Genomic DNA, 14,263 nt, shown 5'->3' with positions numbered 1-14,263 from the left:
AGAAGTTTACTTTTATCTAGGCAAAATGATCTCTCACAAAAGATTGCATTGTACTTTTTCAAATAACACACAGAAGGTTCTGTTTTATATCTCTAAAAACGAATGCGTGTAAATTTGATTTCTGTATTATTGCTTTTTAATAGTTGGGACAATAACGAGAGAGAAAAGATGAGCCCCTGGGACATGGAACTAATTCCAGAAGGAAGTAAATATCCTTTTGAAAATTCATCTCCTTTTGAAAGTAACGTGGCCATCCCCAGAGATTGCAAGTTAATTGTTTCTGATTTATTCTTTCCACAAGCTGCCTTTCCAGATGAAGTTGGTGCTGGTGTCCCTGTATCTCAGGAAGAACTGACTGCTTTGCTGTACAGGCCTCAAGAAGGAGAATGGGGGTCTCATTCTAGAGATGAGGAGTGTGAACGGATTATTCAGGGCATCGATCATCTCCTTACCCTGGGTACGATGAACGAATAAAACAAAGGGAACTTATTTCTGCTCTATGCAATGGAATCTAATTTCACAGCTTGCCATATTCAATTACACATTTTTTATAGGGAGGAAACTGATTTTTCTTTTTACATTGGTGCTTTTAAATGCCTGGCCAAAGTAATGACTGCTATGCTTTTTCTGATGTTCTCTGAGCCCTAATAGTAAAGGTAGCTTTGTCCTTCCTGGGTCATTGTGGCTGGCAATAAGGAGATGGCTCTCCCCAGATTTCTGCACCCTAACCATCAATCACTTCTGGTTCAAGTGGGTTCATTGGGAGAGATGTTGGGTAAATCATTTCTTTTATTCATATGCTTTGTTTAAATGTCATAGAGCATATAACTAATGAGATATATGGAGCTTGCCCACAAAACATCTACCGAGTTCTTTTAAATATGATGTTGAAACCAAATTTTATAGTTTCCCTTTTGATCTTTTGTTAGCGTGCTCCACCAAATTATTGTATTTAAGTTTGCATCAGGATGGGTAGATTGTATTTTTTCTAAGCTTATACTTTTGCAAGTTGAGAACTGTATCAACTAATTGTCCTGCGATATAGTCACCATCATTTTCAGGTGTGTAGCTGTACCATACCCTCTCCTTCCAAGCATTCATGAGAAATGGATCTCCTTTGTTTACAAGAAATGTCATTTTATTTTTAACATTACCTTGTTTGATCTTGGTCCTTTGTAGATTTTGCTAGCCCGTTTGCTGTTCCCGTGGACCTTAGTGCCTACCCCTTGTATTGCACTGTAGTTGCTTATCCAACCGACCTCAACACAATTAGGCGGAGACTTGAAAACCGGTTTTATAGGTTAGTTGAGTCCTTAAAATTTTTGTAGAAAATACAGAATGTTGATCATGTGTTTCTTTTGAGCTAGTTGGATACAATAATGTCTGAATTGTTATAGCACTAAATAAGGAATTGTACAAAATGACCTATCACAGTTTCATTCAGTTAACTTGGACTCCTGATTCCTACAGTCAAAAAAAAAACATGGTGTATTATTCCACATCCATAAATGTTTTAAAAGTAACCACTAGAAGAAGTTACTTCTAAAACCATGTTCCTTGGCATTCCTTTCTCTTTATTTTCCTATTACCTGAGAAAGTCACCTTTCCCCTCTAAATTACTTCTTACACAGGACATGCTGATTTCATTTTTATCCCAAGTTTTGGCATTCAGGCTAGGATTCTTGTACCCTAATCATGTGTCTTGGGTTCTGTGCCTACACAATCTCTTCTTCCCTTTTTTCTGTTTGCGTGTCAATCATGCACATCAATTTGATCCCCTTTCGCATGATATACAAAGTATTATTTCAAATGTTTTTCTTTTTTTTTGTCTCAAGAATATCAGCATAAATGTACTTATTCTTGACAATTTACATGTTTTCCTTAATTCAGGAGAATATCAGCATTAATGTGGGAGGTACGATACATTGAGCATAATGCCAGGACTTTCAATGAGCCCGACAGTCCTATAGTTAAAGCAGCCAAAGTTGTAACTGATGTTTTACTTCGCTTTATTGGGTAAGAGAATAATTTGATTTTTCATAGGGACAAACTTTTTTGATTTTAAAAGTTGTCTCACAGACCAGATTTTGGTTTACCCTCCTGTTTTGCAGGGATCAGAGCTGTACTGATATCCTGTCTACATATAATAAAGTCAAGGCAGAAGATTTAATAAGTACTGAGGAAGATGGGGACCAGGATGTTAACAATGAGGTAAGAATGTCAGGGAAAGCGAACGATGCTGAACATTGCTGAAGATGGATGTTTTAGTTAGTTATGAACAATTTGTTCTATTAATATCTGCATCTTTTTAAAATGAAAGCTCTCTCACCCATATTTGGGTGGGACATTCTAGAGTTGCTAGTGTTCCCAGACAGGTCAGCTGTTAACCCTGTTATGACTTAAGAGGTTGGAGTTAAAAAAAAAATAAACAGCATTTCAGCTTTCAAGGTTTTGAGAAGAACGCATTTGACACTTCTTACTGTTTATTTCATGGAACATTGACTAACTGAAATCGAAATTTGTGTGAATTTACTTCCTTGTTGGATAGTATGTGCCAGTTTTGAGAGATTTGATTTGTTTCATGAGATGTCTTCATTTGCCCCAGAGTGCATAGCTTACACTGTTCTTAGAAAATATAGGAGGTTGAAACATGTAATTATGTATTACCAGAGTGAGTTAGATATTATTGCTCATAAAATTAGGAAAACACAGAAAATCCCATTTGATTTTTTATTACCATGAAACACACAAATAATTATCCTATTCATAATCTTGTGTTTTGTTTTCACCTAGCACTTGGCTCAGAGTTGGGAGATAGTAACAGTTCTCTTCCAGCTAACATGGCACAGAATTTAACTCCCAAATTAATTAGGATAAGTCCAATTCAACAGCCCATCTTTATGCGAAGGGATTTATGCTGGTTTCAGTTGATTTATGGCTTGGTTTTTCAATGCTAGCACTTAGGGAAGTTGTTTATTTCCATCCTCCTGGGGTGCTTGGCCTGCATTTTGAAGAGCTGTCTCCATGGGCATATACTGCCCTAAGTTAAGCTTTTTTGTTGTTGAAATAACTGTTTCCTATAGCACAACCTCAAACCGTAGCACACACTTCTGCATATTCAGGTTTTGGGGTAGGAATTTTTGTTTGTTCTTTTTTTTAATGAAGATTGACTTCTTTAAAGCACTGAGATCAGTCGGTCATTAATTATATGTATGTATATCTAAATGCACATGTATATAATCATGCAGACATTTTGCTTACTTGCTCTTTTTGACCAGGTAGCAAGCAGTCAGTGTTAGTGATTAACCCTGCTGTTGCCTCTTAGATTGGAGGAGGAGGAAGAGGAGAGGGAAGGAGGGGGATGGAAGGCTTTTTCTCAGCACCCCCTGAAGCTTTTCTTTTGTTGCTTTGCACCAAGGAAGGAACTTTTGAGGACTGTTTTGACTACTTTAGATTTATAATGATTCAAAGAGTTTTGAAAATTTTCAGTATAATGCTTTTCTTTTCTTAAATTCTAGGTGGTGGGGGTGCCGGATTTAGATTCCGATGGTCCTGGAACATCCTCTGGAATAACAGTAAGTAAAGGAACTAACTGCTGAGAAGGAAATACTTTTTTTTCAAGCTTTTCCACACTAGTAAATGCAAAACTGTCTTTTAAGTCACATTTTTCCCTTGTAAAGCTGAGGGGATTCATGAAAAGGATACTGTAAAGTGAAATTTGTATGTCCCTACAATGACTTGATTCAGTAAAAAGAGTAAATGTTGTTCTAAGGGTTAGGATGGAAAACTTGAGTTGCTGGGATGTATGGGGTCCTTGCAAGTGTGCTTCTTTACCTTTCCAAAGGTCAGAATGTTTCTAAGGTTAGAATTTCCATGACGTATATTCTTAAAGCAGTAAATCTACTTAAACTCCATTTTAAGTGGAGAACTTTTTAATGTACACTAGGCCTACTAGCTGTTTGGATATTCATTAAAAAAAAACCAAGGAAAATAATTTATTTTTAAATGAAGATCTTACGGAAAGTTTTTTTGTTGAGTACCTACTAGGTAGAGATCCCTGTTATTTACTACAATCTTAGCTTTTAAATGTAGTTTCCCATGAAACTTCTAGGTAAGATGCCCACCCAAAACTCCCATCCAAGCAACTCCTGTTGAATGGGTAAAACAGTGTAAAGAACTTTTGAGCCTCATTTATGAGCGTGAAGACTCTGAGCCCTTTCGACAACCAGTTGATCAGTTGTCTTACCCGGTAAGTGTGTGTGCTCCTTCAGTGAGAACCAGTGCTGTCTCACTCTCCATACACTGACTTGTGGAATGCCTGTGCATGCCAAGTCTGAAAATGGTACTCTGCATCTTGAGACTGAAATCTTTCGGTGCTTGTTTTCTGTTTTCTACCTTGATCGTCTGTTTTTCTTCTATAGGTTTTTTCCTTAATTTTTTTTTTAAATTACAGTAGAGTTCAGCACATTGTGTACATTCAGTGAATAGTCCACTTCTGCTTAACTCTTACTGGATTTTTTTGCTCAGTACAATCCCTAACACATAGCCAATGTGACAATATCACTTTTCATTTTAGCAGACAGAGACAATTGAGGAAAAGATCATTAGAAGCTATTTCTAATATTATTTGTATTGGATTTCTTTTGAAAGCAGTCTAGTGAAGTCTGTGGGACCCCTTCTGAGAATAATGTTTCTAAATACATAAAACAATATGGAAGATTACAGAAGGTAACTAGTTATTTAAAAATAGTTATTAAAATATTTTAAAGATCAAATTCCTGGACCTTCCCTGGTCGAGAGCCCTCTCCATCAGCCCCACCCTTGAACTCATCACTCCCAAGATGTGTCTTCCTCTATCCACAAATTCTTGGAAATTTTTTTTGGGGGTTATTCTTTTTTGGGGAAAAAAAATTGCTCAGGGAAGGCATTTTCAAACAAATTGATGAATCTTCCAAATCTTTCACTATTTTTTTGAAGGAGAGGTAACATTTTATTTTTTTCTGGGATAATATCAAAGCAGAATTAGGAAGGGATAGTTCAGGTGTGTTTGTAAATACTGAAAGAACAATCTTATTTGGAAACTCTTGCGTTATTGGCATTTCATGTTTTTGTAATAGCCATCCGGCCCCATACACAGTGTGTGCTCTCTGTTCTCCACATTGCTGAAATCCATTGGTCTAGCATTTGTGTCAAAGGAATCTCTTCTCCAAATGGCACAGGCTCAGGAGCCACTTAAAAAAGCAAACTTTTAAAAAATTGATTTTTTTCCATATTATAGTGAATCTTTTTATAATTTGACAGAATTATCCAACAGCTTTTCTGTCCTTTTCCTTTCTTTGCTTTTAAAAACAATAATTACATAGAAAAGGTTACGAGCCATTTTTTTTCTAATGGATTTCTACTTTCAAGTTTCTCTTGTTCATTTTCACAAAGGCGTATGTTTGTTTAGAAGAGCTGAGGTCAGATGGATACAGCTTTTACCTGCCCAAGACCTTCTTAAATAAGCTCTGAATTATAATTTGCAGTCATCAAATTTTGGCAGTTGTTTTTTTCTCTATGGTTTTTAGAGTGGATTGATTTCCTTAAAAGCTATTCTGAATAGAAATTTACTTTGTTTAAAAAAATGACTTAAAAGATGCATCTGGAGCCTTTTAAGTCCCTAATTTGAAAGTAAGAGGAACCAAGTTGAGGAGCTTTTTTTAAGAGGATTTTTTTTTTTTCCTGTTCTTTGATTTGTTCTTTGCAGAAAATCTGGTGGTTTCATTGTTTCATAATTGTGCACGGATTGGGAGAAATTTAATTTTGAGACTTTTTCACTAAAGTTGTCGTTGTTGTCGTTGTTGTTTTACCTTGCCCTTTAGTAGTAGATAAGTCTAGTTATTTTTACTGGGATGAGAGGTCAGGGTGAAACAATATTTTCCTTAAAAACATTCAAATCAAATTTGAAATTGTTGTGATGTCCCCCATAGACAGTAGCACTTTCTGATAGAGGGTAGAATCCTGAAAACATTTAGTTATATCATTTCATACCGTAGGAGAGCCGGCCTTTTAGGGGTGGGGAGGTGAGTGGGTTGGTTGTTGGAGAATTTTCGTACCTTTCTTCTCTTTGGAGACTCTTCAGGGCTAGAGGCTAAGGAGTCAAGCTTCTTTAATGACCTGTCTTCTCCATTGTATCCTTGTACAGCCATTTGTATCTGAAGAATGGGAGAGAGAGCTAAGGTTCCTCTTTACCTTATTTCTACTTCTAAGAGCTTTAGAGGCATCTTGAGATCTCTACTTTGTGATATACTTGTTTTGGTTTTGAAAGGTTGGGAAGTCTAGGGTGGTTTGGGTGGTACTTTCTAAAGTCTAATGGAGGTTATGTAGTATCTAGTTATGCTAAACAAACCTCTCTCTTCATGTGTATTGTTGAACACTGTTGCCAAGATTTAGATATGATAACATACATTAATACTTTTAGGATTATCAAGATATTATAGACACTCCTATGGACTTCAGCACTGTGAAAGAAACTTTGGAAGCAGGAAACTATGCCAGTCCTTTGGAATTTTATAAGGATGTTCGCCTAATATTCACCAACTCAAAAGCTTATACTCCTAATAAAAAGTCAAGGGTATGAGTATTCTTCATGGAATAATTATTTTAACCATTTTGTTAAAAAAGGAAATTCCTTGAACCTCATCTAGGCAACCAATCATTTGTATTAAACAGTTGTCTTTGATCACTTTTTAAACAGTTAAACAAGGTGCTGCTATGAATATAGTAGTTTAGTCACTTGAAATATCTTTACTAAAACCTGGGTTAATAAGCATGCATGTTACTTACCAAGGTATTTTCACATATAAGCAATACTGAATTAACTTGTCTTCCTTTCACTTGCCTCCTATTCATGTTTGTACATTTTACCTCAGTTTATCAGAGAAAAGTCAAGACGGTAGTAAGTAGTAAGAGGAAAATTAGGCAAGTGGTAATTTTTTGGTAAAAAAAAAAAAACAATTTGGGAGAAAAGTGGTTGGTATTGTGGAGATGGCATAAATGACATATTCAGACAATCTGTAGATTTCTTTTTGTTATCCTCATTTCCATAGTTTGGTATGATCACTCTTTGGAACTTGTAACATTTTAGCTGCATTGAACATTTCCCCGATATTCTCTCCAAGATGAAACTGTGTGGGGGCAAAATAGGCAGTTTTTATATACTCTCCACTGGTACCACATTTATGTTGAGTCAATTTTCAGCAAAGCTTTTTCTCACCAAATAGTCATATATAAATGAGTTCTACTGTAGTTAATTCATCATTTCGGTGAGTGAAATTTCGTAACTGTCAAATATAAAAATTTTGTTTGGAATGATGATGCAGATGTTTCTGTGCATTTTCGTAGTCTATTTTGTAATAGAACTAAGTGATATTTCCTGGTTTCAGATCTACAGCATGAGTCTTCGCTTATCTGCCTTATTTGAAAATCATATTAAAAATATACTCTCTGATTATAAATCTACCATCCAGTGTCAGAAGAGGAAACGGCCCCCGTACAGAAAACGTCTCCGGAGCAGCAGTAGTTCACCAAATAGTAGCAGAGCATCAAGGTAATTGTACTCAATTGTTTTTTTCCCCTCATATTATAAATGAACCTTTTCAGCTTTCTGTCCTTTGCCCCTTATTTGTATGTTCTCCTATCATCATCATGTTTTATTATTATTGTTATTATCATCATCGTTCTAGAAGTCACATGTTTAATGTGAAAATTGTTTGAGGGATAAAAGGAGCATTGTTAACGATTCTGGTGTTCTGACTTCCTGGTGGTTCCTTTGCTGTTCGGTCTATTTAGTAGACTGTTACTGACCTGGGAGTTAGAAGATCTGGAATCTCAGTTGACTCTGTGTGACCATGAGCAAATCAGTGGCCATGCATTTCCCATTCTGTCTCGCATATTTATTGTGATAATGAAATAGGTAAGCTCTATAAAAAGATTTAAGTTTTAAAAGTGACTAAACCAAAGTGGGGAAATAATATGTTAGAAATGCTTGCAGTACAGAAGAGGCCTGGCTAGACCATGGGCCTATAACATTCAGTAACAACTTCACCTGAAATTATAGTTGTCCTCAGTGTGCAAGGAGAACTTGAACATGAAGAGATCCAGCGTCAACAGGGTGATCCTGGTAGCTCATATAGTTGGCTTTGAAGCCAAGAGTTTCTCTCTCTGCCCCATGCTGTCAGTGTGGTCCTGCCCACTGAGCATTCCAAACCAGAGGTGTCAAACTGTAGTTTGAGAAATGTTGAACAAAGTTAGAAAAAGGCAATACTGCATAAATAATGCGCATTTGTAATTTTCAAAGCTCACCTGCATCTGTAGAAATCAGTTTTTTATGTGAGTTTGACACCAGTGCTCCAGATGACTTTCTAAGACTAAGTTGCAGAGAAGGTGCCTACCTGAATTTTTTTGCATTTGTTTATTTATTCATTCGTTCATTCATTCATTCATTCATTGCACTTTTTTGAAAAAATATTTTCCTTGAGGTTCTGTACTTTTTATTCCTCCAGGTCTGTTTTGTTATTTTTAATAGCTCTTAGTAATCCTTTGGTTGTGTGATTGGTGTGGGACTGAATAAGTAGATTAATTTAGGCCAAATGGTCATTATTTTACTATATTGACTTGGTCTACCTCTGAACAGTTAATATCTCTAGTTATTTAGATCTGTCTTTATTTTTGTTTTGTCATAAATAGCTACCATTTATATTGTAACACATCAAGATTTGCAGAGCTCTTTATAAATTTCATTTTATTTTAACCTTAAAGCAACTTTGGGAGGTAGGTATAATTATTATCCCCATCTTACCTATGAAGAAACTGGAGTAGACAGGTTAAGTGACTTGGCCAGGGCCACACAACTAGGAAGTCTCTCTCTCTGAGGTCTTCCTGACTCTATCCGCCAAGCCATCTTGCTACCTCTGTTATCTTCATGTAGTTCTTGTGTATGTCTTTACAGGTAGACTGACAAGTGATTTATCCATTCTGTAGTTGTTTTAAATGGAATTTCTCTTCCTGCTATGTCTTCTTGGTAATATATGGAATTTTTCATCCTGCAAATTAGCTAAAGTTATTGTTTGAGTTAATTTTTAGTTTAGAATCTAGGGTTCTCTTAAGTAAGCCATCATATCATCTGCACAAAGCAATATAATTTTATTTCCTATTTGCCTATGTTTATTCCCTCACTTTATTTTTCCGATAACTGTAGCATTTCAAGTACTACATCAGATAGTGATGGTTAGTAGTGGGCTTCCTGATCTTATTGGGAAAGCCTCTAAGTTTATTCCCATTGCATGTCATTCTGGCTTTTATTTTTAAAATGGATACTACTTGAATTAAGGAAAGATCCATTTATTGCCATACTATCCATTATTTTTCACAGGAATGGGTGCTGTATCTTGTCAAAAGCTTTTTTTTCATATATTAATGTAAGGGGATTTTTGTTTTTGTTATTAATATGATCTATTGTGTTGACAGCTTTACATAGTGCCTGGCATATAGTAAACATTTGGTAAATGATGGTTTCTTTTTCTTTCTTTTTTCCTCTTCTCAATATTAAACTGAGCCTGCATTCCTGGTATAAATCCAATCTGATCATTATGTATAATCTTTGTGATGTTGCTATAGCAACCTTCTTAGTATTTTATTTAAAATTTTTGCAGCAGTATTCATTATGGATAGTGTTCTTTCTCTGTTTTGATTTTTCTTGATTTAGGTACCAAGTCATTTTTTTGGTTTTTGTATTTCCTCTTAAAATAATTAAAATAATTTTTAAAAAATCTTTTAAAAAACTGGATTGTTTTTGCTATTTCCCCTCAAAAAAACCAGTTCCTAATTTTATTTGTTAATCAGTAGCTATTTTTGCTTTCAGTTTTGTTAAGCCCTTTGATCTTCAAGATTGCTATTTTGGCATTTAATAGAGTTTTTTAAATTTGTTGGTTTTTCTAGGGTTGTTTTTGTAGTTGCTTGACCAGTTTGTTGATCTGTTCTTTCTTTTTTCTATTGATGAAAGCACTAAGAGAGAGAAATTGCCCCTTAAGGACTTCTTTGATCACATCCTAACAATTTTGTTACGTTGTCATTATCTAACATTTCTGCTTTTCTCCATTTGTTTGTTAGGTTTTTATGCCCTAACACATGGTCACTTTTTATAAAGGTTCCATGTAATCAGCTACACCGTGTATACTCCTTTTTATTGCAATGGAGTAATGACCAGAGTACTGTCACATCTACCTTTTATAAAAAAGTTCTATTCAGGTCTTTAACTTTTGGGGGGCGACGGGGAAATTAAGTCTAAAAAATATATGGTGAAGTCTGTTTTCTCTATTGCCTTGTCTGAGATTGTGATTGTACCTTTGCCTTTTTAAAAATTTTAGCTGAAACATGAGATTTCCTTCCAGTCTCTTATTTTAACTCTTTGTTTCAAGTAAACAACATACTGTTAGATTCTGCTTTCTGATCATTTCTGTTCTTCTCTTCCTTTTTTATAGATGAGGTCATTTCATTCATGGTTAGGATTATGAAATACATATTTCCCATCATCCTCTTCTCTTACTCTTACCTTTCTCTTTGTTTGGTGTCACCTCTTTATAAAGAAGAGGGTAGTGATTGTGATGTATATTTAGCGCCAGAGCTTTTTCTTCAGCCTGCTTCTGCCCTCTTCACTTTCCTTCATCTAGAGCCCACTCACGTGTTCTGATTCTTTATTTCCTTTTTAAACCCCTCCCCCAGACCCTCTCCTTCCACATGATCCATTAATGTTCCATAGATAGATTGTTTGGCTTGGAACTAATCCCTCCCCTAATTTTCTCATTTCTCCCTGTTGCTTCTCTTTCTCTGTTGACTGAAATGTATTTCTGCATTCACTTATGGATCTATGTGTGTTATTCCCTCCTCTGATCAATTCAAGTATCACCTCTTCCTTCTGGACTGTATACTCTTCCACTTGCATACCCTGATTATTTGAGATAATTTCCTAATTCTTCTTCTGTCTATTCATTTCCCTTTTCCTTCCTCCTTTAAGATCATCAAAACATAGGAAAACAGTCCCTATGTCTTATTAGATTCCCTCTACAATACTTGGTCGTGTCAGAGTTCTGAGGGGACAAAGGTATTATCTTCTTATATTCATATGTTAATCATTAATAATTATTGAGTCTCTTATGATTGATTGTTCATATTTCAAAATTTGTACTCAGCTCATGTTTTGTTTTTATCAGCCATGGCTAGAAACTCTCTATTTTATTAAAGATCCATTTTCCCTGCTGTGGGATTATATTTGGGCCTTCCAGGTAAGTAATTCGTGGTCATAAGCCTCTATCCTTTGCCTTCTAGAATATTGTATTCCAAACTTTCTTCTCCCTTATAATGGTTGCTGCTAAATTACATGTGATCATGACTGTGGCTCCTTGATACCCAAATTCTTTCTTTTTGTATTCTTGCAGTAATTTTTCTTTGATCTGGATTTTGACTGATGCTCCTAGAAGTTTTCATTTTGAAGTTTCTTTCAGGAGGTGACTGACTGGTGGATTCTTTCTGTTTCCACTCTGCCCACTCTGGTTCAAAGAGATCTGAGCAATTTTCTTTTAAGATTTCTTTTTTATTTTTTTCTAGGAGCAAAAATAGCCACCTTCTCTCCCTCCCCAACCCTTTAGTTGAGAACAAAATGAAAACAAAAACAAAACCCATATTAAAACATGTATAGTAAAGCAAAAAGAAAAATTCAGCATTGACCATGTCCAAAAATATATGTCTCATTCTGCGTTCTTAGTCCTTCTTCTTTCCATCAGGAGGGTGGGTAGCATGTTTCATCATTGGTCCTTTGGAATTGTGATTGGGCATTATGCTGTTCAGAGTTCCTTAGTCTTTCAAAGTTTTTCATCTTTACCATGTTGTTTTATCTGCTGTTTACTTCACTCAGCATGACTTCATCCAACACTTCCCAGGTCTGTCTGAAATCATCTTACTGTTTCTTATAGCACAATAATGTTCCATCACATTTATGTACCACAGCTTGCTCAGTTGTTCCCCAGTTTATGCACACCCCCTCAGATTCTTCCTTTTTTGCCATTTCAAAAAGAGCTATAAATATTTTTGTACATTCTTAGATTGTTTTGCTTAGTGCTAATCCTTATCCCCACAACACTTCCCTTCCCCTCTCTCACTTTCCATCAGTAATTAACTCTTCCTTTCTGTTTCCCTCCCTGTATCTGTCCTTCTTTTGACCTGTTCAAATGACACTGATGTTGAAATGTCAGCTGTCTTCCCACCCCCTTCTCCTTGTTTTTCTAGATGCTTCTACATTTTGTTTATGAGAGAGAATTTTCCCTAACATTCCTTCACCCTAATCTCCTAAGTGTATTCCTCTTCCTCTCTCTTTCTAGTTTTAAGGTCATTAAGACATAACAGAACTACTTACAGGCCTTAGACTTTCTCTGTGACCCCTCATAAGGATAAGGTTTAGAGGAGAAACATATATCATCTCCCTCATATTTGAATGTAAGCAGTTTGTCCTTGTTTAGTCCTTTAGGATTGTTTATTTGTGTTTATCTGTTTATGTTTTCTCTTCACTCCTGTGTTTGAACCTCACAGTTTCTACATAGCTATAGTCTTGTCATCAGGAATACTTAGAAGTTCTTGGTTTCATTAAAAGTCTATTCCCCCCCCCCCCCCCCCCCCCCCAATAAGATTACATTATTTTAGATAGGTAAATTATTCTTGACTGTAACCCTCTCTCTTTTACAAAACTCTGGAACATTGTATTCCAAGCTCTCCACTACTTCATAGTGGTGGCTGCTAAATTTCGTGTGGTTCTCACTGTGACTCCTCAGTACTTGAATTATCTTTCTGTCTGCTTGCAGTGTTGTTTCTTTGACCTAGAAGCTGTAGATTTGGGCTGTAATGTACTTGGGGGATGTTTTTGGGAGTTTTCATTTTGGGTTTTCTTGCATTCGATGACTAGTGGATTCTTTCTATTTCCATTTGCCCTCTAGTTCTAAGAGGTATGGACATTTTTATGATTTCTTTGCAATATGCCAATCTAGGGGTTTTTTGGTTATGGCTTTCAGATAGTTCTGTGGTTCTGAAATGCTTTTCCTCTTGGTATTTTCTGGCTCAGTTGTCTTCACCCAGTCACATTTTCTTCTGTTTGTTTGTTTTTTTTCAGTCCTTTGACTTTGATATTTCTTATCTCATGGAATCCTTGGCTTCTATTTGGTCTCTTCTAATTTTTAGGGAGTTTCTTGCCTGCACAATTTATACCTCTTTTCCCACAGTATTAATTCTCTTTCCAATTCTTTCTTCCATAGTACTCATTTTCTTCCTTATTTTTTCCTCTAACAATCTCATTTCATTGATTTTTTTAAAAAAAGAACAACCAAAGTGCTGTTAAACAAGTAACTAAATGAAAACTCTTGTTAGAGGAATTCTTTGACTGGTTGGTGGTGCAGTGGGTAGAGTAGTGGGCCTAGACTTAGGATGACCTGAGCTTGCTTCTGAAATTTTCCTCTCTTGGTAATAATAATAATAATAGTAAATAGCTCATATTTATATAGCACCTCATATGTACCAGGCATTGTGCTAAGCCAGATGGAGGGAACCTGCAGCCTTGAGGCTCCATGTGGCCCTCTGGGTCCTCAAGTGCGGCCCTTTGACTGAATCCAACTTTCCAGAACAAATAGTAAATTAATTATTGATAAATTATATTCACTATATCATTATATAATTAATTATATAATTTATATAAATTGATAAAAGGATTTGTTCTGTAAAACTTGGACTAAGTCACAAGGGCTGCACCTAGGGACCTGGAAAGCCACATGGGGCCTCAAAACTGCAGGTGTTGTTGTCATCATCCCCCCCACCCCCCCACGCTAAGCGCTTTACAAATATTACTTCATTCAATCTCACTATAACCCTGACAGGTACCTGCTGTTATTATTCCCATGTTACAGATAAGGGAATTGAGACAGAGAGAGGTCAAAATGACTTTCTTAGGGTCATGTAGCTAGTAGGTGTCTGAGGCTGGATTTGAACTCAGATCTTCTTGACTCTAACTTCCAGCACTTTATCCTCTGAGCCACCTAACTTCCCTTGGTATACAGCCTGGGACCTTATCCTGAAAGGCCACTCCTGGGTACATATCCCTCCTCATTCTGCCTTGGATCTTTGACCTGAGAATGAGTAATGGGCAATAATGTTACCTGTTTCAGTCAAAGTCCACTGGTATGGGTTT

The 14,263-nt window shown here is 36.0% G+C and overlaps 1 protein-coding gene across 7 annotated transcripts in view; it reads left to right on the top strand.

Annotated features, from left to right (window-relative positions):
* The window catches only part of BRWD3 (bromodomain and WD repeat domain containing 3), a 125,966-nt gene that overhangs the window by 103,139 nt on the left and 8,564 nt on the right, over window positions 1–14,263 (top strand). The window contains exons 29-37 of one of the 7 annotated variants that reach the window (XM_072627012.1): window positions 144–205; window positions 302–457; window positions 1,180–1,300; window positions 1,891–2,016; window positions 2,112–2,211; window positions 3,519–3,575; window positions 4,112–4,249; window positions 6,461–6,613; window positions 7,509–7,588. In XM_072627012.1, the coding sequence (XP_072483113.1) occupies window positions 144–205; window positions 302–457; window positions 1,180–1,300; window positions 1,891–2,016; window positions 2,112–2,211; window positions 3,519–3,575; window positions 4,112–4,249; window positions 6,461–6,613; window positions 7,509–7,588 (993 nt within the window). Of the gene's footprint in view, window positions 1–143; window positions 206–301; window positions 458–1,179; window positions 1,301–1,890; window positions 2,017–2,111; window positions 2,212–3,518; window positions 3,576–4,111; window positions 4,250–6,460; window positions 6,614–7,424; window positions 7,589–14,263 lie in introns of all 7 variants that reach the window. The other 6 variants (XM_072627011.1, XM_072627013.1, XM_072627016.1 and 3 more) reach the window with 6 other exon arrangements.

The sequence above is a fragment of the Notamacropus eugenii genome, chromosome X (assembly GCF_028372415.1).
Source record: "Notamacropus eugenii isolate mMacEug1 chromosome X, mMacEug1.pri_v2, whole genome shotgun sequence".
Lineage (NCBI taxonomy): Eukaryota > Metazoa > Chordata > Mammalia > Diprotodontia > Macropodidae > Notamacropus > Notamacropus eugenii.
This window is presented reverse-complemented; position numbering and strand designations above follow the sequence as displayed.